General features: G+C 46.4%; 1 protein-coding gene across 1 annotated transcript in view; it reads right to left on the bottom strand.

Moving 5' to 3' along the window:
- Positions 1-15,527: 15,527 nt before the first annotated feature.
- Positions 15,528-26,461, bottom strand: part of P3H2 (prolyl 3-hydroxylase 2) — a 149,602-nt gene continuing 138,668 nt past the window's right edge. The window contains exons 13-15 of the mRNA XM_026007357.2: positions 26,106-26,181; positions 21,835-21,975; positions 15,528-16,508 (exon numbers count right to left, since the gene is read on the bottom strand). Of these exons, the coding sequence (XP_025863142.2) occupies positions 16,416-16,508; positions 21,835-21,975; positions 26,106-26,181 (310 nt within the window). The 3' untranslated portion in view covers positions 15,528-16,415. The remainder of the gene's footprint in view (positions 16,509-21,834; positions 21,976-26,105; positions 26,182-26,461) is intronic.

The following is a 26,461-nucleotide window of genomic DNA, read 5'->3' as shown; positions in this document are numbered from 1 at the left end:
CCAGCTTCACGGGGTGGTGGCTGGCATGGTGCCGCACGGCCTGAAGGAGAGCGTGTGCCCTCATCAGTGGCCAATTACTTCCTGAGGAGTCTTGGGGGTGGGGGTGTCAGACTGGCAGGCCTGCAGGAGCGGGGGCTCCGGAGTGGGTGGGGGAGGCAGGAGGCCTACAGCTATTTCCTGTATGTGTCAGGGCAGATCAGAGCTCACTTATCTTCCTTCAGCCCAAAACAAGTACTTGTTTTATTATTATTTAGAAAAGAGATTATCTTTAGACAAAAGTGGCACCAATATCCTGCCACCCTGATTAAAAGCAGGATGAAGATGAAATGATTTCTCGATCCCTCCTGTCCCACGAAGCCGCCACCCCCAGGGGAATGGCCCTGTCCCAGCCTCAGTCCAGCTCCAGCTCGCCACTTTTGAAGCTGCCTCTCAACCTGTTTGCTTTCAGAGCTGCAGCAAGAGGCATGCATGTGCGTGTGCGTGTGCGTGTGCCTGTGTGCCTGTGTGCGTGTGCGTGTGTGTGTGTGTGTGCATGTGTGCTGGCTCCAGCTGAAAGTGCGGCGGGCCTCTGGGGGGGTGGGAGGCACAACCACAACAGTTAATTACATCAACCCAATTAGCGGCAGCACCCACCTTGTGCAAGCAGGGCGCACCTGCCGTCGTGCCCCTGTCTGGCGAATGCCCCCTGGCCCGGGACCCTGGTGGGGAAGCTGGTGGTTTGAGAGGTAAATGTTCAGCAGGGACCTGCTCTCCAAGCCCTCTTGTGTTGGAGATAAGCAGGGAGTTGGAGACAGACCAGTCTCTGACAGCACAGCCTGCCCAGCCTAATGGTTTTCAGGTCATTCCACCAGGTAGGAACACAGCCTTCCCTGAGCACCTAGTGGATGATCAGAGGTGGGGCTTTATCAGATCTGTCTTGGGTAATGAGGCTGTGTGTGCCCTGCCTCCTTGGAAGCAAGGTGGAGGTGGGAGGTGGGCCAGGGAACCGAACACCTGTTTTCCTTGGCTTCACACTCTCACAGGGAATCTACCATCACAGGGAATCTGATGTCTGGGCTCAAAGGCAAAATCTGATGGTCCACTAGCCGTTTACCTAGAGTGAGTTGCTTAAATTCTCTGAGCTTTGGCTTTGTATTTGTCTAAAAAAAAAAATGTGCTTATGCAAACTATAGTGATGGAGAACACCCCGTGCTTGGCAGGGCGCTGGTGGGGAGCGGGGCATGCATGGCTCCATGGGGCAGCCCATGGAGGGCGATGGATCCTTCTGTGTTGCAATGGCAGTGGAAGCTGCACGACCTGACACATTTGCCAAAACCCACAGAACTGTACACGGAAAAGGGGTACGTACATTTACAACATAAATTTTAAAAGTATGATAAGAATAACTTTTCACAGGTCAGCCACGAGGATAAAGAGGATAAAAGTTTTGAGAGTACTTGGCACAATGAATAACCCATGTGTGTCCGAAATGTACAGCCTGGGTGGTTTCTTTTCCCCTTTCTTTGAGAGGCTTTTTTCCTCATCCATAAAGTGGGGATTAAAACATTACTTCTTATAAACCTAAGAAGTCTCTTCTTCTTCATAAGCCTGGTGCAATGAGATTATGAAGACAAATACCAGATCAGGGCTCAAGAGGTAGCAATTCATTCATTCATCCATTCATTCATTCCATTTTTTAGTGCCTCTGTTGTGTCAGGTCTTGGTGGAGGCCCTGCTGGATCAGCGTGATACAGCCTGTCCCTGCCCTAATACAGCTCACAGTCCAGGGAGGGGGACAGGGATGAAAGCCGCAAAGTAAATGCTGCATAGGTGAAGTCCCAGCAGCTGTAGGAACATTTCTCAGGACATCTACTGTAGCCCTTTACCTAAATATTTTCTGAAATGAGATTTGGAAGACAAGAAGGAGACGGGCCCAAGAAGCAGCAGAGGAAGAGGAAAGGAACTGTAGGCTGAGAAAACTATAAGTGGAAAGATCTGGAAGTGAGGGGGCCCAAGGCTCATTTGGAAACAGAGCCTCTTTCAGTCTGGTTGGGGTCAGAGATGGTTCATTTTGAAGATTCAAGCCTTGGCTGGGGGTGGACTAACTGACTATGAAGATGCCTTCTACTCCCATGAGCATGTATTTCCATGACCACCCTGACTCCCTCTCTGCACCCACTTGTAGGCAACTGGGGCCCTGGTCCTCTTTTCCCCTGAGGGATCTGGGCCAGAACCTAAGAGGAGGACTCTCCCTTGAGAAGTGTGACGTCGTAGTTCCCTTGCATTTGCTTTTGCTTATCACCCAGCTTCCAGCCTGAGGTTTTCCCCACCAGGTGGGAGGTGGCAAGAGTCATGGAAGGGATTCAAATCTCTAAGGCTGTCAGATGATGTCAACCCGATTACCAGAGAACAGCACTATCTGCCTGGTGATGGCCCTCACCTATCTGCATCTGTGGGGATCTGGGTGGAATTTGCTGACGGGACACTCGGCTGGCAAAAGTTCAGTTCCTCTACCTCTTCTTTCGTCTCCTGGAAAGGAAGCAGCATTAGCACTGGGATGAAGCCCCAGTGACCTTAAGAAAGTTGCAGCAATTACAAGGAAATCCTGCAAGTTTGGGTATTCTGCTGAACTTATGCTTAAAGCTGAGGACTGCTACTCCACTCTGATGCACCGCGGTGGATAGACTGGTTACTAACCGGTTCTGGGCAGTTCATAAATAGCCATCTCCCCCGGCCCAGCCCCTGGACCAGCCCAAAGCCTGCCACCCTCAGCACTTCAATCCCTTTTCTAAAACACCTGGGACGGCCCCATAATCCAGCTGATGGGGTGAAGCCAACTGAGGGGCCTTCCTCAGATCCTGACCCAGCACTTTATTTAATCTGAGGGGGTAAAGGACACTAGTTGTTATATTTGCAAACATCCCCGCTCTAAAAGAGAGAGAGGATAATTGAACAGCTGACTTCTCTGTGTAAATCATTTCTTCTCTCTGGACTTCTATTAGTCAATAAAAATAAACATTATCATTTTTTAGGTGTGTGGGGTTTTTAGACTTGTTGATTTCTCAGGTCTTTTCCACCTTTTACATTCTATGATTTTGTAAACTTACATAAACATATAAACTTATGAAGAAATTCAGGATCTCATCTCTGCAATCTTGCTGATTCCAGAACGCATCCAGGGGGAGGTGTTGACAGCCTGCAACTGATAGAAGCAGGAACTTCTCAGAATCATAGATTCATAATACTTCAAGCTGGGGGCAACCTGGAGTCCACCCATCGGGCTATTTGGAATGTTCTAGGGAGATCACAGAGGCAGATGAGGGGGGGTGTGTGGACAGGGCTACAAAGTCCGGACTCCTGCTTCTACCCAAGCAGCCTGATTTTTCCTGTTTTATACAGTGGTATTCTTCCTAAGATTTTATTTTAAAAAAAATTTCTATGTCTGGCACGCACTAGGGGTTTGCTATCGATGAGGTGGATCTAAATCCAATCCATGCTTACTTACTTCCTTGAGGTGGAATCCAAGTTCCCAGAGCTGCTCTGGGAAGACTCGGAAGGATGGCAAACACACAGACACACACGCACACACACACATAGAGGTACACCACCGGGACCTGCCAAGAGGGCACTTCCAAAGTAACAATTACCCTTGCAACACTTGCTATTGCTGTTACCAAACAAGATGACAACAGCAAAATCTTATTCAACCACAACTGCAGAGGCCGATGGTGCTGATAAGCACCGCAACACCACGGATTCGGTTACTGCAGGATACCTGGCTGACCTTCCTGGGCTCGGGTTTGTATCCACACAGGAGCTGTGCAGGAGAAGCTGAATAACCGGTCCCCCCCCCCCCCTTCCAGGGTGTGGTGGCTGTAGCACCTTAAATGTCTCCTTTACATGGACTAACCCAGCCCCTTCTGCCTCCTTCCAAGCACCGTGTCTACACTGGTGGTTGACTTGCTTCCCCCACCTGAGATAGCAGGGCAGTCGGCAGAAAAATGTGAGCATCTTGAGCTGTTTTCGCATTCCTGAAGGGCTGATGCATTTCCAAATGGAACAGCCTAGAACCTCCTAGAATCTCCCTTCTGTTAAACCGTCCGTTCTCATATGACTAATTTGAGAATCCACCCACTCTGGGGGCCATTTGGTGGGTGTGAGGAAAGATTTGCAAGCACTGTTCTAATCACAAATTGTATCAGTGCAGGGCTCTGTAATCTGATGGGGATTGGCCCGCCCTTGGTGGCATTTTCCAGGCTGGAAATTTATCCCTGGGCTGAGGTTCAATGCTAGCCCTGTGATGAATTGTCTATGTCAGCCCGGCTCAGTCGTTGGCCCTCTTTGCACCTCCTCACGTATGGAATCCTCATGTCTCTTGTATGTTTTTTTTTTTTTTTTCTCTCAGTTGTAACTTGCACAATGCTTCTCTTTGCCTGTCGATGTTTTCTGGCTTTCAAGCCCAGTTTAATCACAACTTTGGATTCCGCTTCCTCCCCAGCATTGACTGGTGGACTTGGAGAACACCACTCCCTGCAGCCTCCCTAAGGAACACCGAGGCCAGAGCCTTCACTCTGCAGCTGGAGAAAATAAAAGCTAGAAGGAGAAAGTACCCCAAGCCAGAGTGGCTAACCTAAAATTCTGTGCTCAGTCAGGAGCCCGCTCCACTGTGTTCATTCGCCCCTCCACTGAATCATGTACATCTGCTTTCCATAAATATTTCTTGAGTTCTGCTCTGTGCCCTGCATGATTTTAAAGTCTGGAGATGCAGCAATGAATAAAATTCCTGCCCTGGAAACTACATTCGGAGTGAAGGGAGACAGACAAAATAATTTAGGTGAGTTGTAAAGAGGTGGTAAGTGCTGTGAAAAACTAAGGGAATGTCAGCTTCAGGAGTCCAAGCATAATGAGAGGTCACAGAAGACCTCCTGAAGAAAGGGGAGCTTTGATCCTGATTGCTGGAGAGGAAGGATGAGCCGTGCAAACACCCGAGGGGAGGTACAGGCATAAACAGCAGTGCGTACAAAACAGTAGCATGTACAAAACACTATATGCAAAGGCCCTGAGGCCAGAACACGCTGGGCAGGTTCTGGGAGCAGTAAGGAGGCCAGTGCCACTGGAACTGAGGAAGGAATTTAAAGGAGGTGAGGGCAGGGCGATAACTGGCTCAGTCCCGGGGGCCATGGTAGTGGCTCAGCCAGTGGGATGGAAAACCAGTGAAAGATTTTGAGCCGACGAGTGACATGACCCGGCTTATGTTTTGAATGGATGACCAGCTTTTGTGTTGAGTACACTGACCAGGGGGCAACAGTGAAAGTGGGGAGGGAAGTCAGGAGGCTGCTGCATTCATTCAGCAGAGAGACTAAGGTTGCATGGACTGGGGTGGGGAGAGAGGAGGTGGTGCTAAGACCGCTACTGTGGGGAGCAGGGAAGAGGGGCTTGAACTCAGTAATGGGGAAATTGAGAAGGGTCCTGGAAGGAAACAAAGGTTGGAGTCCGACTACTCGGCAGGGAGACTGAACTTGGCTTAGGGCTATAGCAGGTTAGAGGTGGCTTCCTGGAGGAAGAAGCATCTGAGACAGAGAGGACATGCGGTGTAGGGTGACCAACTGTCTCCAGCCCCTCTACCTGCCCCGGGAACTGGGAGAGTTGGCAACGCTGCCTGCCTCAGTGAGATTTTCCTGGTGAAGCCTGGGGAGGGGGGAGCCCGAGAGCTGAGAGTGCCCCGGGTGGAGAGAACAGATGATAAACATCTGTGGGGAAAGAGAGGCCAGTGCTTAGGGTGATAATCAGGGGGAGAGGCTGTAGACAGGGGCCCTCATGTGCCTGGCTCTGTAAGCCCTAAGAATAGAAGAGCCATAGAATTTGTTTTGATGTCAGTGGAAGGGTTTTAAGCAAAGGAGTGGTAACACTAATAACTTGGTAGTTCTTTCATTTTCTTACTTGTAAAAGAGCTATATATTAAAAAAAAATCATTTATAAGTTTTTAATCAAAAGTGAAAAGCAAGAAATCAATCAACCGAGTAGCAAATAAGTTGATGTTCCAACTGAGTGTTCAGTAGCTACAGGGGTCCTCATGGCCAATCAGGTCATGTTCTCTATGGAACCAGTTAATCCCCCCCCACCCCCCACTGCCCCATTTCTCTATTTGCATCAATGACATCCTTTTCCTAGGCTCAAAATCTCCAGCTCGTAATTTTAATCTTTCCCTGGTGACTGTCAGCCACCAAGTCCTTATTTCTTTTTGTTCGGCATGTCTCTCCTTAGTCCTTTGCCCTTTGGTCCGACGCCTGCCAGCCTGATTCAGGTTGTCCTCATGTTGGGTCTTGGCAGCGATGGACTAAGGAGTGTGTGTGTGTGTGTGTGTGTGTCGTGGAGGATAGTGGGTGTGGGTGTGGTGGAGGGTAGTAAGATTAGACCTCTCCGGGTGCAGGAAATAAGGGGACGTGTTGTCTACTTGGAATTTATTTATTTAAAGACTTTATTTATTTGAGAAAGAGAGAGCAGACGAGTGGAGGAGGAGGCACAGGGGGAGAAGCAGACTCCCCACTGACGCAGGCTTAGATCTCTGGGTCCCGGGAGCCAAGGCAGACGCTTCACTGCCCGAGCCACCCAGGCGACCTGTCTGTAGGGAATTTAAAGCCAGTCATTTTAAAAGTCAGTCTGCTCTGTTTCATTTCTACATGCCAGACATTAATGACAATTAATGACAATCCTAAAACCTCCTCCCAACAAGAGCAGAGTACTCCGTTTGCTCCCCACCCCGGTCTTGAGTTTTGTAACATTTTCTGCATTGGTCTCCCTGTTTCCTGCCCCCTTTCTTCCAGTCCCTCGTAGGCAGCTGCAGCATCTAACACCCATCTCTAGCTCCCCCAAACCTCAGCATCCTCCCTGAGGTTTACAGGATCACCCCAATGCCACATTCTAGTCGAGCTCTTGGTCGGGCCCCGGGGAACCCGAAGCCAGCCTGAAAGCTGAAACTGACCCTATTACTCTGCATCCCAAGCTCTCTGCATCCCGACAGTCTGTGTCACAAGGGCCTTGGTTTCCTGCTGCATGAGCTGGGATGGGATCTAGTTTTGGGGTCCCAGCACTGCCAGAGATTGCTTGCGTGACCTTAAGCAAGTCACTCTCCCACTGAGACCCTCAATCTTTTTATTAATCAAATTAGGATCATAATGGGGGTAAAGCTGAAGTGACAGGAGAGCAGGAGGGGCCAAATGAGCTCATGGTCCTGAGAGCAGCCACCCACGTGAGCCATGAGGGACCCTGGGAGCATTGAGGGCAGGCCTGTTGGAGGGGGGCCACAGCAGTACGGTGCTCATGGCCAGACAGTGCATGACTCTTTGCTTTTACGGTCCATTTTATGTTTCTGCTTTTCATTTTCGACATCCCATATTCCACGTATCTTTTAAGGGAAAAGCTCTCGACCAATTCCTTCAAAAATCCTTCCTTGGCTGCTTACGCCTGGCCCGATCCTGCTCTCCTCAAAAACCCCCAGAACACACATCCTCTGTGTTTACACAGGTCCCCTGCGGATCCCCTCATATCGTGCCTCTTCCCACCTGGACTTTATATGCCACCTCTTCTGTGTGTTGAGCAACTCTCTCAATGTTGAACACACATTCGATATGAAATTGAGATTTGTCAAAATGAGTGAATGAATGAATGAATGAACGATGAATGAATGAATGAAGACATCTCTTTTTTTTCTTACCCTTTAGTGCAAAGTATGCTGATAGTGCCATCTGCTGCTAAGCTTTGATTCTATGTTTTCTATATCATGGAAAAGAGAGAGAATGCTTAAATATTAAAAAAAAAAAAAAAGGAAAAAAAGTGCCTTCCAAAGTGCTGGCACAGTGAAGACTTGGAAAAGCCACTGAAATGACCCAGTGCAGGGAGGCTAGGAAATCAGAAGGGCCCGATGAGGTGGCTGCAGGAAAGCCAACATCTCCTCCTAGATTGGTGATTGGCAACCAATTTGGAATTAAAAAACCTTTTCAACTTTGAATAATGAGTTTCTCTTCTGCTCCCCTGCCCCATAAAGAAGTATGTTATTTATGGCCAGCGATAATTTTTAAATCTAACTGTATGAAAATTAACTTTGAAGATTCCAAGATGCTTCCTGGGAGAATGCATTAAAAAAAAGTCATGAGAACTGAAAAAGCATTACTGAAGAAATCACAGTCCTATTCATTTTTCTTTTTTTAAAATATGTTCTCGGGATCCCTGGGTGGCGCAGCGGTTTGGCGCCTGTCTTTGGCTCAGGGCGCGATCCTGGAGACCCGGGATCGAATCCCACATCGGGCTCCCGGTGCATGGAGCCTGCTTCTCCCTCTGCCTGTGTCTCTGCCTCTCTCTCTCTCTCTGTGACTATCATAAATAAAAAAAAAAAAAAAAGATAGAATATGTTCTCATGTAGTAAAAATAGCAATTGTCTTTTAATGATTGCCTGCTAGGTGTCTGACATTTTCTATCTATTGTCTCAATTAAATTTAATAACTCAACAGAAAAGTATCACTTGCTCTTTTACAGACAGAGATACCGATTATGAGGGGATAAGAAATATGTCCATAATCAGAGAGCTGGCAAAAGGATGCAAATATTCCAAGTCTGCATGGCACAAAGCCTGCACTTTTCCTTGCTGTTGTACCCTGACTCCGTGATGGTGCTCTGGCCCAGGAGTCAGGTGACCTGAGTTTAAGTCCGAATGATACCAGTAACTTTTGTAGAAAGTTGGATAAATAAATTTCTTCTCTGGGCCTCAGTTTCCCCGACTCCAAAATATATAAGGGGTGTAAGGCCAGATGTTCTCCAGACCCCTTCCAACTTGAGGTCTGTTGCTTGCAGTGGCCTTTATTTGTTGAGTTATAAATAGAGAACTTTATTGTGTCTGTGATTCTCCCCTGAGCTTCCACCACTGGCTCCGTCTTTCCAGTCTAAACAGCTCTGGACGGTTCACTGTAGACTTCAGGTAAGCAATGACCAAGAGCACTCTATGCCGAGCTTTGAAGGCCACTCCGATCTCTTTTTATTTCATTTGTAAATCATTCTGCATGTAAATGAGGCATTTTTCCCCCATGGAGTTCAAAGCATGATGTATATCCTATGCTGATTCTGATGGCTATGTGGTTTGAAGCTTTCAGTATGCCAATTTGTCACTTTTGACATATTTGACAACTGGTCCTGAGCCGTAAGTGCTGTGGTAGGCAATGTGTCCCAGGTTGATGGGCACACTTCGGCAGAGCTAAGTCCCCAGAAACAGAATCTCCACATGGTGCCGAGCCTTTGAAGCGGCTCACTGGTGCTTCAAAGCAAAGTTCATGGTACAGGGAGCAACATCTGATGTACTTTTATTACCCTTAGAGACAAAAATCATTACACAAATGCCAAATGTCTGGAAGAAAAATCTGTACCCTGTGCTCAGCCCTGGGGCCTGAAAGTTCAGAAGAGGCTCAAAGTGCTCCCTGGGAGGAAACCAGAGCGTGTTTGAACAGAGCTGTAATCACACCTGGCACACTCAGAGGAGTGGTAGCAACCATCTTGCTGAAGCCAGTAGCCTCCTTCTAGATTTCCACTGGGGTGTGGGCAGTGGGGAGTCCTGGGGTCAGATAAGCCCATATGAATACCTCCCGCCTCCTAGCTACTCATGAAAGAAGTGTCAGAACTGCAAAGTGTCCTTAGAGACTCCAGCCACTTAGTTTTCACTCGGAAAACTGGCATCTGCTGTGACTTTGACTTAAGGCAAAGCATTCATCTACTGTGGGCTTCTTTTTCCCTGTACGTGAATCACGACCTTGCCTCCTGGAAGGTTGTAAAACACTCGGTGACCACGATGCTATAAACAATGAAGGAAAGTGGAAATTCTTCCGGGAATCTTGAGACTGCCAAGTCAAGGGAGGGCCAACCATGCCTTCATGCCTGTCCTTCACTTGTACTATCTAAAAGCAGAACAAATGTCAATTTATGACTATTCAGGACCCAATTTGCTAAAAACCAAACCAAACCAAACTTTGTCAGAGCTGTATTTGCAGCTGAGGGGAGAGAAAACTAAACAGGTCTCATTTACTTACCAAGATCAACTTCAAAGAAGTGTAGTTCTAATTCCTATCTATGAGCTTGTGAGAATAACAGGTCTTGAAACTCTGAACTTCAAATCGAATAGAAATACTGCTGTCCGTCCAGTCAACGTTGCTGAACAGTGGAATATCAGGAGAGCCCAGGATATTACTCTGGTGACCAGAAGCCTTGAAATTGGCTTCTAAGCCTCAGGGCTCTATAATTTATTCTAAATCTAAGCAGCGTAATTGCCTAAGACCTTCAAAGGCATTTAAAAAATTGAACAAACCAAAGACAGGTACAGAGAACAAGCAGACTAAGTGTGATTGGACACTTACTGCGTGACATCCTATTCAGCCCTGTGGTTTGAAATGAGGCAAACGGGCCCCATTAACTCCTGTTGGAGATGGTCCGCTTCCAAGGATTCCCAAAGCCTCTGAGACCCTGTTCCCTGTTTGACACTGGAAAAGATGTCCTCACTCAAGGACAGCATAGCTTTCTGATTTTGCTAAAAACTTGACTAATTTTGCCAAATGCTTTAGGCTTTTTCGACAATGCACCTGACTATCCTCAGGTGGGCTGGGATATGCTCATTATTCCCATTTCTGAGAGGAAAGGTTAAGAATTTGAGAGGGTGGACTGACTCCAGGGCATGTGAGATAAGAAGTTTCTTGGACTTGTGGGCAGAGCGCAAGGTCACCGGAAGAGCTCACTGAAGGACCTGGTTCAGTTCTGTTTCCCCTGACAATTGCCGCTCCTCTGCTTTTTAGTAAGAAGCCCAGTCCTTGGTGGCTTCACCCCCCCCCCACTTAAATATACCTCCTCACAAGGAAATAAAACTTCCTTTTAAACTGGTATTTATTTGGATTTTCACAGCATTCATTAAAGTGCTTTCCCAGGCAGATCCACAGTTAAGACCCCCTTCTGCCCCCCTCCAGAACAACTTTTATATGAATTCTCTGACAGCTTAACGTTTCAGACCCCAAGAAACCATCCAGGTTAAATCTCATACTTTTTTTTTCTTTAAGATTTTATTTATTCATGAGAGACAAAGAGAGGCAGAGACACAGGCAGAGGGAGAAGCAGGCTCCATGCAGAGAGCCCGATGTGGGACTCGTTCCTGGTACCCCAGGATCACAACCCGAGCCAAACGCAGATGCTCAACCACTGAGCCATCCAGGTGCCCCTCAAATCCCGCACTTTTTCAGTGGAGGACACTGTGGTCAAATGAGATGTCACATGCTCCTTTCTGCTTAGGGGGCAGAGCCAGCACTCAAGACCCAGCTTAACCTTTTCTTGTGAAGCTTTCTCTCTTTGCAACCACTCCCTTCTCTCTCCCTTCACACGGCTTTTTTTTTTTTTTTAATTGCTTCATTAGTTCACATCTATTTTTTTTCCTACTTTACTTTGAATTCTTCAAAGGAAGGGATGAAACCTTAGTAATTTTTGAATACCTCCTTAAACCCACTGTGGAGTAGCCACTCAAAAACTGATTAATGAATTCATGAGTGACCACATCTCTACCAGAACCCTCTGCTGCGAGTGCTCATTTTCCCTGCTTACAAAAGGAAGATTGCACTGATGTGTCTCTCAAGATAATTGTGTAGTTGCATAGGATTGCCAAGTGCTTCGAGACCATAAAAAAAGCTTTATAAATGCCAACCATGATTACAACCCTTTGAACAATGGGATGGATGATTTACAAGTGGAAAAAGATGAGACATAGCAGGTAATACCTCTTCCCTGGTTCTCATTTCTACCCCCGCCTACCATCAGGTAGTAATTCAGAGGTAGAAACGTCAACTTGGAAGAAGGGAGGGTTTAACTCGGAGCTGGGTAGGGTTTCCGAAGCCTATGCCATCACACTGCCATCAAGAGGGAAGTCCTCTAAGTCTGATGAGAGGGGCGAAGGGCAAGAGTTCCCAGATAGATGGAGAACACCCAGTTCACTGTTGAAATGGAGACTGGAATGAAGAAAGCAGGTGGGTGGCCTTCCCCGAACAGATGACTGATGAGAATGACCCATAAAGTGGAAAGGCTCTCAAACTCTCAAACTCTCAAACTCTGCTTTTGTCACCTCTTGATCCCCCTCCTCTCAGGGACATCCAATCAAGTGGCTAGAAAAGGTGTGTTGTATATTGAATGAAAGGAGCATTCAGCTTCTCCTCCTAGCAATGTGTGGCAGGAAAAGAGAGGGCAAGAACATCTTGTTTGGTTATTTTTGTGAGCCCTTAGTAAGATTTTTGAAGGCAGAGGTGATTCACCACGCCAATTTTTTATGTGGTTGATGCCATCCAATGCAGAGCAAGCACTGGGACTTGATGTTGTTTGGCTTCAGAGGTCAGCAGGGGGTACAGAGAACACGGTGATTTTCCAGGGACCAGAGGTGAAGGGGAAGGTCTGACAGCAGGAGTCTGCAGCTCCAACCCTGCAGTGAGCTCCAAGGGTGGTTGATGTTACATGTCTCAGTTCTCATTATGTCTAAAGAAATCAACCAGGTTCCCCCCCCCCCCAAAAAAAAAAAAACAGCCTATGTCTCATGGTAGAAACATCAGATTATCTGAAGAGCAGGGGATCTGCGGGTGGGCTGTGGCACTAGGTGGGGGGTCATTTCACACCGTAGGCTTCTTGGCAGGAGGAAGAGAGGGATCGCAACCAGGGGCCCGAATCTAACTTGTGGTTTGGAGTTTTTGCCAAATGGCTCCTGTCTCCCTGAGGAGTTCTGGATGTGGGAACAGTTCAACTTTTCCCCACTTCTCAGCCATAGCACTGCCAGTCACCTCAGAATGTTTCATTATTTGGCATAAGGAATCGGTGAGGTGGCCCCCATTACCTCCACCCTTGACGTCAGTGAGGGAGTTGTTGCCTGTGGCTGTCTTAGGTGAAATAATTCAGCATTTGTACTTCAATTAAAATTCACAGGTCTATATTATTAAATGGTAGTGACTCATGCCATGGCTTCTCCTCAGCTGAATAAGTGCCAAAACACGCTATGTGCACAGTAATGATGAAGGCTGCATTAAAACTAAGATTTCTTGTCAAACAATCTATATCCAGGGCTCTAAAGAAAGCACCTTGCACACCCAAGAATATCACTCTGTCCCATGGCAGTGTCTCCTCAAGAAGAAATTTATGTTCACGATTCTCTCTGGGTTGAAGAAAGAGGAAAAAGAGACACCTGACTAAAACTCTCTTTCCTTTTGTGAGCTTCATGAAGGCAGTGCCTGGGACACAGTATTTTTCTGAAAATGGGGTTCATCTTTTTTTTCTTAAGATTTTATGTATTTATTCATGAGAGACACACAGAGGGAGGCAGAGACACAGGCAGAGGGAGAAGCAGGCTCCTCACAGAGAGCTCGATGTGGGACTTGATCCCAGGACCCCAGGATCAGGACCTGGGCTAAAGGCGGCTGCTCAACCACGGAGCCACCCAGGCACCCAAAGTGGGGCTGATCTAACTGAACTACACAACCTGCATTCGCTACATCTCTGAGGAGAGAAGGGGAACTACGCCTTCACATATCACTCAGCAAGAAAGGAACAGAGGAACAAACGTTCAAATTTTATAAAAATCTTACTTTTCACGTTAATGTATTACTTTAAATTCAATATGCCTGGAAGCATGGCCTAGGGAGCAAACCACCCTGGTACCTGTTTCTACCCGCCCCCTACCCTGCTCCTGGGACACAGACATCCAAGCTGAGTGATCACAGGCTCCAATTTCCCTTCACTGCCGTCCGTTCCCTCATCTGGAAAGTGGGCATCGGGGTCTGCGACACCTCCAGGAGGACTGGTGTGCGAGCAGGCTCCGTGTCCTCAGCATCCAGCACCAGGAGAGGGTGAAAACAAAAGCTTTGTAAAAGTGCAGGCTTTTCATCCAAGGGAGGGATGGTCACCAGGTAAGTGGTCGTTCCCCAGGTGGTGGAGCTGAAGAGGCCTGGACGTGAGGTCAGAAAAAGTGGGCCTTTCAGCCTGGGCTGTCTCCAGCACATACGGCACTGCGGAGTGATCAGAGAAAGTCACCCGGTCGCACAGACACAGCCCTCCAGGCCCATAGATCGGGAGCAAACACCTTCTCTGGCCACATGGAAACAGGCACCCCTTCCCGGACGCCGCCCTGCGCCAGGATCCAGCACCCACAGGCCCCTGGCCAGGCATTCTCACAGAACGCGACTCGGCCTCCCTGGCTCAGATTTGCTTCAAGTCATCGGATGACACTCCCTAACTATCGGAATAAACATTATGTATGGTTTGATGTGGAGCAGATTAAAAAAAAAATAAATGCTTTAGTGGATACACAATGTTCCAGGTGTAAAACAACACGGGCAACCTGAAAAACAGGAATCACTACCCTGTGCAGTCAGCAAATGGCACAAGATGTGAATCCACACACCATGGATGGAGGCTGTCCCCCACTTTCTGTGGGGCGCAAACTCGACCTGTGTGCCGGAGTCCCTGCCTCTCCTGGAGCTCGCACAGCACCCAGGAAGCGGGAACTGCAAGGAACCAAAGACGGCTTTCTTTGTTGACGCCTTGTTGCCAGAAAACAGAAATTAGATCTTGCCCAGCTTCCCCTACCAGCACATCGGAGTGCCAGCAAACACTTCTCGGTGAGACGGCAAACAAACAGAAACCTACCTTTTCAAAGCTCAGGAAGCTTTAGCCCAAAAATTGGGTTTAGAGTTTTCAAACCACAGATACACATTAATGAACCCATTCACAAATGCTCCAAATGTTTGTAGAAGTAACGTAGGTTGCATCTGTGAACCTTTCTAAAGTCAGCTTTGCTTTTGTCTTTTATTTGCCTGGTTTTGTATTTAGAGCAAGAGGCGGGAGGGCCTTTTGGAAACAATCATAACCAATGACATCATTTTCAGAAAAGGAAGCCGAAGCCCAGAAAGGGAAAGACGGTGGCTGCAGGTCACACAGCAGGGCATCGTCGATCCAGCTGGGATTATAAATCTGATGCTCCTTCCACTCCTCCAGCTGAAGGCTGGGTGGAGAAGAGATGGCACATAAGTCACGGTGACTCAGTTTTCCAGTCTCAGAGGATGAATGAGCTTACCATTAGCCAAGATCATTAATGGAAAAAAATAAATGAGATTTTTCAGAAAATGTTGTGATCTGCTGGTTTTCTTAGGAATGACTATCCCTACCCGTGCCCATGACCAAGGCAGGTGATCTCCCACTGGCTAGTGGCACCGGCTTCCCTGGGCTAGAACCACCCCAGCCCCACTGCAAACAGTGTCTTTGCAGGGTTTCCGCAGAATTCCTGCCAAGGGCCAGACGTCCTCTGGACCGACACCTCTGCAAACCATTTCTGTTCCTTCAACAGCACTGCTTCCACTTTCCTTGTGGTCCTGAAGCCCCTGCCAGCAAACTAGTCATGGCCCAGTGTTGTCCCTGGGCTGCACCCCCCACCGCCACCACCACACACCCATTACCTGAAGCCACACCAAACATTCGGGAGAAGAAACCATAAATGCCAGATGTTAGAGTAAGGCTCCCTGTATTAAACAATCAGACACAAGCACGAATCTGTGAACTGGATAGCAGCGAGATGAGGGAACCCCAAAACACACGCAGTGGAAGGCTGGAATCAGTCAGAAATCCATTTTTCGTACCCTTCACCCCACTGGGCCCCACACTCGGGCTTGCGGCACTGGTACCCTGCTCCAGGCGGGGCTGGGGATGTTCTTCCCAAGGCACAGGGGTGAAGGGTCACTCTCCTTCCACCCCCTGACCCACTCTTTTCAAAGACCCGAGGCTCAGGGCAGTCCTGTCCGGAACACTGTGGACGATGAATCAAAGCTTCCCATGTAGGTGAGGTGTGTTCTCAGGTGAGGGCACCAGAGCCAGTCCCCACGCCAGGGCCCTGCAGAGGTGGGGACCCCGTCTCCTGCAGCGCTCCCCACCCCGGGGGGCAGTGCGGACCCCGCTGTGGACTCCAGCTCGGCCGCCAGCCCTGCGAGGCGGTGTCACCCAAGGGGCCAGGAAGGCCTCTGGGTCCACACCACACGCTGCCTTTAAAGCTGGAGCCGCAGGAGACTTGTAGTTTTGCCAACAACAACTGATTCTTTCTGCTTGAGCTTTCGGATCTGCAGCAAACGCAGGGCCCAAGTGCATGTGTGTGTGTGTGTGTGTGTGTGTGTGTGTGTGCATGTGTGCGTGCACGTGCATGTGTGTGTGCGTGGACCTGATGAGAAACCAAGACGGACAGCCCAAGTGGGGCAAAGCGAGCATCCTCAGGAACAGAAGGGGGATCAGAGGAGTCAGCTTAACCTGTTAACTTATACCACGGCTCTGTACAAAAATAAAAAGGTTCTCATAAGATTAACAATTTAAATAAATATCTCATAGAACTTTTCTTTCCCTCATGTTCATAGCTCGTCTTTGGGGTTGATAGGCGGCTCGTGCTTCCCCTGCTGCTCCTGATCTAGGATGGCGATCACCTCGTCGGCCTGTATTCTCTCCTGCAAAACAGGTAAGTGACACATTTGTTACATGACGCCCTCACCAGCCCCAGTGGCACGTGCTTCCCGGACGCCGCGAGGCGTCCATCGTGCACAGGCTGGCGCTAGATCCCAAGGCCTGACGCTCATCTCCGTCCCTCCACTGCTGCCTTCTCCTGGCTGCCTCGTGTCCTAAGCAGTTACTTTCCAAGCTTTCTCTTTTGCCCAGAAGTCTTGTGCCTTCAACGGATTCATACCCTTTCTACTGTGTGGTTCCAGAGGCATCTCCAACTCAGTGCTTCCCTCCCACCATCCCCCCACACCTATTCTGGTCCTCCTCACCAATCCTCTCTCTCAGGAAGGACCGCCTCCGCTCCCCCATTTACCCTCAAAGCTCAGCCATGGTTCCTTGGATCTGATAAATCACCTAGTCCTGTCTCTTCCACCTCCTATAACCACCCATTTTCAGTGTCCACTACTGTTGCCTTACTTTAGGGCAGGCTTCCTCAACCTCGGCGCTCCTGACATTCTGGACCAGATAATTCTGTGTTGTTGGGGGCAGTCCTGCACCTAAAATACTGTTTAGTAGAAGCTCCGGCCTCTACCCCCTCCAGGAACCCAGTAGCATGTCTCTCCATGTTTTGACAACCAAAACACATCTCTAGCCATTGCCAAATGTTCCCCAGGAGGCAAAATCGCTCCCCCTGGAGAACCACAGATTTAGGCTTTCGCCATCGCTTAGCTCAATTGGTGCAGTTTCCAAATTGTACCCCATTTCTCACCCCACTTGCACATGCTTCTGGTGGGCCCTCTGCACTTCAGTCCCGACCATGTCACTGTTCGGTTCAGGGCTCACGACCCATGCATGGGTTCCTGTTGCTTGAGGTTGTAGAATCAATATTCTTGGTATGCTTATAAGGAGTTGCCTGATTTAGACCTTTCTCTCTTCTTTGATTCTTCCTGTCTTCTCACCTCACTTTATACTGTGATTTCTTGACTTACCTCAAGTTCCCTGAAATCACTCAAAGAAATCCCTAGCCCCCATCTAGGTTAAAGGTCCTTCTGGATGCTTCCATTACATCTTATGCCTTCCCCTCCTCCTACATCAAGCTATCAGCAGGTCCAGTTGGTCTATCTCCTAATGGCATCTCCAACCTTCCATGTTCTTTCACCTTCTCCATCACTCCTCTAGTCCACAATATGTAGACTAGCTGTAGCTTCCTGTCCGGTCTGTACTAGAGGTACCATGTTGTTCTTCCCTAGAAGGGGAAGCCAGAAGGGCACATGGATTTCCTACCCTATTTAGAATAGAATTCATGTTTCTTTCTTTCTTTTTTTTTTTTTTAAAGATTATTTATTTATTTATTTGAGAGAGAGAGAGAGAGAGAGAGAGAGAGAGCGCCCATGCATGAGCGAAGGAAGGGGCAGAGGGAGAAGGAGAAGCCGACTACTCATTGAGTAGGAAGCCTGACATGGGGCTCAATCCCAGGACCCTGGGACCGTGACCTGAGCCAAATGCAGCTGCTTACCTGACTGAACCACCCAGGCATCCCAAGAATTCATATTTCTTAGCTAGTTTGTTGCATCTGATCCCCCTCCTCCTCTGAGTCCTCCCTTTCAGAGCACTGTCCATTTTGCATTTGCTTACCATGTTCTGGCCACTTGGGATTTCTTGGTGTATTAATCTCTGGGCCTTTGCAACCTGTCCTCTGCCTCAAATATTCTTCCCAAGATATTTATCACAGTTGGCTGCTTCTTGTCACTCAAGTGCCAACGTACATGTCCCTTGTTGGGAAAGCTCTCACAGGCTGTCACCTCCCCTTTACTCTTGAATCACTGATCTTACTCCCCTTCCCACACATCATTTCTCACTATTCGAAAATCTCTCAAGGATTTGCTTTTACTTATTTGTTGTCTTTTTCCACTAGAAGGAAAGCACCACGAAAGCAGGAAATCTTGTCAATTTTGATCACTGTTGTATTTGCAATGCCCAGAACAAAAGCTGACATATGGCAAGGGCTCGATTACATCCAATGAATAAATATGCAAGTGCATGAAGGGTCCTCTCTCTGTTTAAAATGTCTCTCCCTAAGGTGCAGGCCAACTGCCATCTCCTCAATGAAGCCTTTATGGTTTCCTCTTTATATCTGCTAACACATACATCTGCCCCGAATAATTCTTACTGAACTTTGCCTGGTGTTTGAATTACCTTAGCCCTCCCTGTGTGTCTCCCATTTTATCTCAAACTCCTTGAAAACAGGGGTATGTCTTATGTAGTCTGTGTCCCCTCTCGCTAGTCCCTAGCACAACGCCCCACACAGCAAGTTATGGCAAAACTATTTTATGACTTGAAAACAAAGCTCCTCCATTCAAGACCTCATAGTTGAAAATGATGCTTCCAGAAAGGCAACCATAAGGACCAAATATACTAAATCACAGAAAGCTAAACTGATGTCATGCTAAGTAAGATGCTTGAGCACTACTTTCTGAACATGGGAACCACAACTTTCTCCTTAACAAACAGGCATACAAAACTGATACAAATGCTCAGATGTGCTTCCCCCAAGAGACTCTTGCAACCACATCTCTCCTGAAAGGGAGAAGTTCATGAGCTGGAACTCCAGGTACAAAAGAACTCAAGCTTTTTTCTTTTTTCTTTTTAAGATTTGATTTATTCATGAGACACACACACACACACAGAGAGAGAGAGAGAGAGAGAGAGAGAGACAGGCAGAGGGAGAAGCAGGCTCCATGCAGGGAACCCGACGTGGGACTTGATCTTGGGTCTCCAGGATCAGGCCCTGGGCTGAAGGCAGCGCCAAACCACTGAGCCACCTGGGCTGCCCCAGAACTCAAGCTTCTGATGTTGTGCCTCCTTAAGAGTTTACAACACTAGCTCTTTTCTCTCTGAAAACTGATACCTTGAAAACAATCTAGAACAAGCAGGGAAATCTGCCCACCCTTTTGACTCCTTCACAGGCTTTCCTTGCTCAGGGATTCAATCTGAGAAGAGGCGCCTTGCTCAGGACTCCCGAACGTTCCTGCACATTCCAATCGCCTGGGGAGCTTTTAAAGCTCTCCATACCCAGGTCACACTTCCCATCAATACATCCAGGATGGCTGAGGATGAAAGCCCGGTGTCAGCAGTCTGCAAAACTGCACAGGTGATTGCCACGTGGGAGCAAAGTGTGGGAATCCCACAGGCTACATTTCTAAGTTTCCCAGTAGTTGCTGAAGAGGCTCTGGTCATTCTGTCGCGTGGCCACTAGATGCCGCTACTGCCCAGACTCTTGGGGATGTTTCCCAACACCCTGGGGATCCAGAAGGAGCCCAGAGGCTTGCTTCACTTTGTGCTCCTTCATTTGATAGAAAATACCTTGGAAGAGAAGGTTGGGATACTGAGTAATGAAACAGACTCAGTGTTTGCTGAGCTGAACACTAAAGAGACAAAGGCGTGTGGCGATGTTCCAGGAATGTGCTCCCTTCCTGTCGGTCCAGGGCCTGCCTGCATTGCCTGGTGCAGGAGTGCCCTGCGGGGAGGGCGGGGAGGGAGTGCTGGCCTCTTGGAGTGAGGAGCACAAAGAAAGGAAGGAACCATAGCTGAAGGACACTGTTCAGGGCTCCCTGAACTCTTCAGAACTGTGTGCTCCGCTCCCCCAGCCCCCCAGGACCAGGATCCCTCTTGCCTCTTTCAGGGCCTGGCTATCATCTCCTCACGGAGAGGGAACCTCAATCCATCTACAAAATGCACACTGCTATGGCAGATCTACTTCCCTGTGGACCTCTCCAAGCTCCTCCCCCTCCCCCCAATTCCCCCCACCCCTGGTCAGGGACTGTGTGTTGTCACCCCCCACCCCCCAGGGCCTACCCAGCCCGGTTGCCCAGGTACAGAGATCTTCCATAAACATCTGTGAGGTACATGAAAAAATGCTTATGGAATGTGGCCTAGCAGCCTCGAAATCCGTGTTAGATCCCATGGCAAGAAGTATGAGGCGGAGGCAGGAATTTTAAACAGTTTCTGACTAGATTGGATTCAATTTACGTATTTTAAGAGAAAACTGGATTGAATGCCATATTAAAGACTAGAATTTCTGGATGCCTGCGTGGCTCAGGGGTTGAGTGTCTGCTTTTGGCTCAGGGCATGATCTCAGGGTCCTGGGATCAAGTCCCACATCAGGCTCACCACAGGAAGCCTGCTTCTCTCTCTGCCTGTGTCTCTGCCTCTGTGTGTGTGTGTGTGTCATGAATAAATAAATAAAATCTTAAAAAAAAGACCAGAATTCATAGCTTGTCAATACTCAGGGCTGGAGGAGACTGAAGACCCCCAGTGTACCCCTTGCTGTGAAGTTTCAGTTTCAATCTCAGCATCCCAAGTGGAGCTGTTGACTGGAGCCAGTTAGTGACAATGAACTTGTTACTTTCGAAGCGGACAACTCCACCAAGCGGTGGTGACAATTTGAAAGTCAACATTTTCCTTCAATGGGCTTTAGGATATTGGTCTTAAGTCATCCTTCTGCAGCCTCACAGATAGTGACTGTAAGCTCTGGCTGGGGAACCCAGAAGGATGGGATCCGGGCTAAGTGTCTACTTCCAATATAATAATAACAATACGTTAATATGCAACATTTAAGCTAATAATAGTAAATAACGACAAACTTTCAGGTTTACTCACTGTCCTCTACATGCATCTCATCCATTATTCAGTGCGCTTTTTAATGATTTCTTGAGAAAACAAATGAGTCTTCCTGGTGCCCTGGAGAAAGTGGTTCCTGTCTCCTGATACCACAGTTTGTTAACAAGCTCCAAACTATCTGGAAACTGTCAGGCGTCATTTCAATTCGTATTTTCCACAAACATTCACTTATTGGAACCCATCTGATCAAGAACTGCCTCCCTAGCCCCTCCTCTCCCTCTCAAACTCACACTACAGACAGCAGATATGTAATTGCTTCATTTTGAGTCTCAACAGGAAAATCTATTCTTGCTTAGAAAGGACAGCCAGTTGGGACACCTGGGTGGCTCAGTGGTTGAGCATCTGCCTTCGGCTCAGTTCATAATTCTAGAGTCCTGGGTTTGAGTCCTGCAACAGGCTCCCCGCAGGGAGCCTGCTTCTCCCTCTGCCTATGTCTCTGCGTCTCTGTCTTTCTCATGAATAAATAATTTTTTTAAAAGAAAACACAGCCAATGTTGGAAACTAGAAAGAAAGGACTTTGTAATAGTTTGATTTTTGTGATCTCTAAGATCCCTAAATGATTATGGATCAATCAGAGGACTTTTCAGATAAATCAGTTCATGAAGCAGGTCTTTGGGACATCTAATTGGCCTTCTGGGTGGATCACACACTCACCAATTCTCTATAAAGTGGGTCCAAGGTAAACCACAGAGCCACAGCACACCTCTGGCCCTTGGTGACTGCCTTCACTCCATGAGGGTTCTCTCCTCCAGATGAGAAACTGATCATACGCCCACACTTTGGTTTGATAGACGCCTGAGAAAGAACATGACAATCAGACTCTCATTTCCGTATCACAAGCATTTCGACGACCCTTTTCTCTATCCTTCTACGGGATTATTTAGGTCAAGTTTTGAATCAAAGAATAAGGAAATCCTGGGGTTGGAGCAGACACAGATCAGTTCAATTTCCTCACCCGTAAAACAAAGAAGTTCAGAATCATGTCTGATTCAGACATTAAATTATTCAGGTAAAACGGCTGGCACCATTGGTGGCACCAAGTAGCGGCTCAATACATGCTGAGCTATGGCTGCTAAATTCCATGAAGACAAAGCCTCTTTTTCACTTCCCTTCCCTGCCTTTATCCCTAGTGCAGTATCTGGCATAAGGCAGATGTCCATTTAATATTTGTGGAATGACCAAAACAAACCAAGGGGACCTCTAGAGTGCTGGTGAATTCTTATTAGTGATCTACGGGGTGCTCCATGGTGCACCCTTTCTCATGCCTTAATTGTACATTTATGGTTCGTGAGCCTTTCCTTTCATAATACAGAGATTTTTAAAAGTCTAATTTCATATGATACTTTAATTCCTACTACAGTATTCCTGCCCAATGGTCCTCAGCAAATGCTTTAATACCTCCAGTGATGAGGCCATGCTGCTCCTTGGGGAGACCTATTCCATGGCCTTCAGAGCTCTGACATGATTAACACAGTCCTTCTAAGCCTGTGCCCTGCTCAGTGAAACTGTTCACTAGCGTTTATGTAGAAGAGAGTAGAGAGAAAAGAGGCATTGCCAAGGGAGCCTGGGTGTTAGATCAAGTGAGTGGGCTCTCCAAATTGAGTGAACCCAAGCCACGGAATAGAAGGGGGCCTCGCATCTGTATTTTAAGAAGTGTCTGATGTCAGTAGGGTTCATTTTTCTTTCTTGAGAAACACAGAAACATCACTCACTCCATAGTAGAGCTTAGAAAGGGAAAGTACAAGAAAAAAATGTGGTGCCTTTCTACCTTGTGATCAGATGCACCCATTTTAAACTAATTATTTTCTGAACTGACTTGGATTAAGACATGCCCATTAGAAGAACCTTCGGTTTCCTTCACCATAAAATGGGATGGCTCTGTTTTTTTCCCCTGCCAGCTTCGGAGCAGTATTTGGAAACTTTCCTGAGGTCTTTGGATGCTACCCAACATAGGTACCCCTAGACTGTAACCTACACGTGGAAGGCCCGAAGGAGATAGAGGAATCAAAATGTCTGAAACCTGTGTGTTAATATGTGTGTGTGTGTGTGTGTGTGTGTGTGTGTGTGTGTGTGTGTTAAAGGGAAGAGCAAGGAAAAGCAGTTTCTGGTTACTCTTCTATTCACAGAAATTGAGAAGTGACTCGTCTTTGCTGGAGAGAGTTAATTTTCTTCTGCAGCTTTGTCAAGGTGGCTTTTCTGACAAAAATCCAGAGAGTTCAGTACTTACGGGTGTCGTTGGTATCAATCCGATTTCATTTTCCTGGAGAAGGAATTTGTTGTATGTTTCCCCACAGAAACAACAAAATAAATTATACTTGAAACATATGAAGTAGGATAGGAAAGCCTTCGTCTACACACAGCTTTCAGATCTCTTTTCTAGTTTTCTGAGCATCCCACTCCCTGGTCAGGGCTCACTCAACCACATTTGGTCACCATTGCTTCAACGTGATGATCAAGTGTCAGCAATAATACTTTACAATATTAAAGACAGGGTGTGGGGTCAATTTGATGCTTTATCTCTGATGGAACTGGATGAATTGCAAGTATTTTTTTACACATGAATAAATTAGGAAAGTCTAGGAAAAGCAGCTATCAGCTCCCCAAAGCATTTGGAATCGATTATAGGTATATATAGGTTCACAAAAGTCTAGATGACTAATCTTATCAAAAGAAGAACGTCAACCTGTTACATACATCAGCCATGTAAAGGAATGAACAGACTTCATTTAGGACATTACTTCTACAAGAAACTATGTCCTGAAGTTTAGATGATTGTAAACATACTTTTGGAACACAGCTGTGGTTGAATTTAATGTTTCATGAAGCAAATAGAACTTATTAAATTTCATCTCTTTCAAACTTGCACGGAGAAACCCAAATCCCAAAATACTCATGTTTCACAAATATGCCGTTGAAAATAATCCATGTATCTTCCAAGTACCATAAAAGAAAAGCCCTTTTGCTGTTCATCTAAGCAATGATTAACAGTCAGAGAAGTCTTTGTGCTGTACTTGTTTTGAATAAATGTAAAATTTTAGCTACCATTTAGTGGTGTGTAATTCCCAGAATTTTGCAAAGTAAAGAACTTGTAAGACTTTTCTTCTTTGTGTAGGCCCCAGGTTGGGCCATTTCTCTGCCTTCATTTGTCCCTTCAGAGTCAAAGAAAAAGGAAAGCTTGAAAAGGAAAACTATTCATTTCTCTTTTCGCTCTTAGGACTGATTACCTAAGAATTTTAATCATTTACAAGTGCCCTAAAAACTCCACCACACGTACTAATCTGAAGTAGAACTAGTCTGGAAAAAATGAATCTGTCAACGTGGCGCTTTTGAATCAGAACATTGTGTAAATCAATCATTCAATTAATTAATTAATTAATTTGCTTTTTTGAGGGTGGTGCTGTGGTGGTTAGACTCAGTGCTTTTTAAAATAATTAAACCTTCATATAGATGAAAGAGCAGTACTATCTGCTTTCACATCTTGAAGCAGCAGAATTACAGTTAACTTGCGTTCAACAATGAATGAATCACTGATTCTTACATCGATCCCGGGCATCACTTGCTTTGAAACACTGAGCGTTTCCAAATATGGCCACTAGATGGAGTAGAAGCAAAGGAATCTTTTCAATCACCTGTCGGGACTTTCCAACTCTGGGAAGCGCAGGCATTTAAAAATCTGTTTTGGTGTTAGCAGAGCTCAGAAATCAAATGCTTTCTGCACTGAGGCTTTTTTTAAAAAAAATGGTAATTTTGTGTCAGGATTATAAACAACTGGGATCATCGATCTTGATTTAATTTTCCAGATCATGAAGCGTTAAAATACTCTGTTGATACTTAAGCTTTTACAACAAACTGTGAAGCATCATAACCTTTTAGATACACATTATTGCATGAAATTGTATGATATATCTTTTCTTAATTATTCCAATGTTTCTGGATGATTTTAACAAGAATCTCCATAGGGTTCCCTTATAAATCAGGTAGTACAGAATATTTGATATCATGGGCTTATACCCCAGCACTGTGCCATGAATGATAATATGGGTGTTTCACTATTGAGAAAAGGATACAAAGTAGGAGAGGGTTAACATAATACTCACAAAAAAGTTGTGGAGATAGAGTGTTTAATGCAAAATCCTTGACGCTTGTCAGATACGGGCCTCAACTATTTAGATTGTGTACAGAGGAAAGATGTATTTCATGATCTATTTACAATTCAATTATCCCCTCAACTGGAAAACATATTTTTCTACCATGGTGTACGCTCTTTGGCTTAACGTCCACAGAATGCTGGCTATATAGTCTATAACTCAGTAGACTGGTTTTCCAAAGGCACTCGTTGCCTAGGAAGACGGTAGTTGAAATTAACTTGATTTTTTTTTACCTATGAAGGTGTATTTAAAGTCGCATCTAAAATGTGTGTGTAATGTGTATATTTTAATCTTTCAGGTGTAGGTTTACTTATAGTCACAATTATATATACACATACACATATATGGTAATTCTGGTAACTAGGGCTAGAGTGCAATGCTCAATCCAAGCATGCAGAACACCAGGTTGCTCGAAGCTATTCTGTAGAATCCATTTGTCTAGTCCAAATTGTTTTTGTATTTCCATCAGACTACTTGACAAAAAAATCAGAAGACCTAAGTTCTGGTTCCAAGTCTAACACTAACTACCTATGTAACCATGAGCAAATCCTTCATATACACCTATTCCTTAAATTACCCATTTGTAAAACAGGCTGGAATATTTTTATTGATGATCCCTTCTCTAACATTTTTGATGTATACATCTGCTGGGCCCCTCTGCACCTCTTGAATTGTCAAGCTCAGATATTTGGAATCCAATAGTCTGTGAGTCCTTGGAAAAGGGCAAGATTGAGATGAAGCAATGCTACAAAAACTTGCCTGCAAAGGCTTACTTACGGTCACAGTCTTGGCATCCATCTCAGTGAAAATGAATTCTCCTCCTTCGAAGTCATCATTCATATACAGGAGAGCACTATAAGAAAAGAGAAAACCATCTGTAATGTCACAAGCTTACAACATCATCTTCAGAGAATACTGAAGACGTGACAAACTGACCAGCCTGACTGGTAAGTTTCCTTTGAACCAGACATTGAAAGAACTGACCTTCCTAACCCTGAAGAGTAAGATCAGAAGTAGTTTGGGTCATATCCCTGAAGTATTTATTCGTTTCACTTATGCTAACATTTTAACAAATCTTTTTTTTTTTACTATTTTATTTATTTATGAGAGAGACACACACACAGAGAGAGAGA

Source organism: Vulpes vulpes, chromosome 3 (genome assembly GCF_048418805.1).
Source record: "Vulpes vulpes isolate BD-2025 chromosome 3, VulVul3, whole genome shotgun sequence".
NCBI classification, from domain to species: Eukaryota; Metazoa; Chordata; class Mammalia; order Carnivora; family Canidae; genus Vulpes; species Vulpes vulpes.
This window is presented reverse-complemented; position numbering and strand designations above follow the sequence as displayed.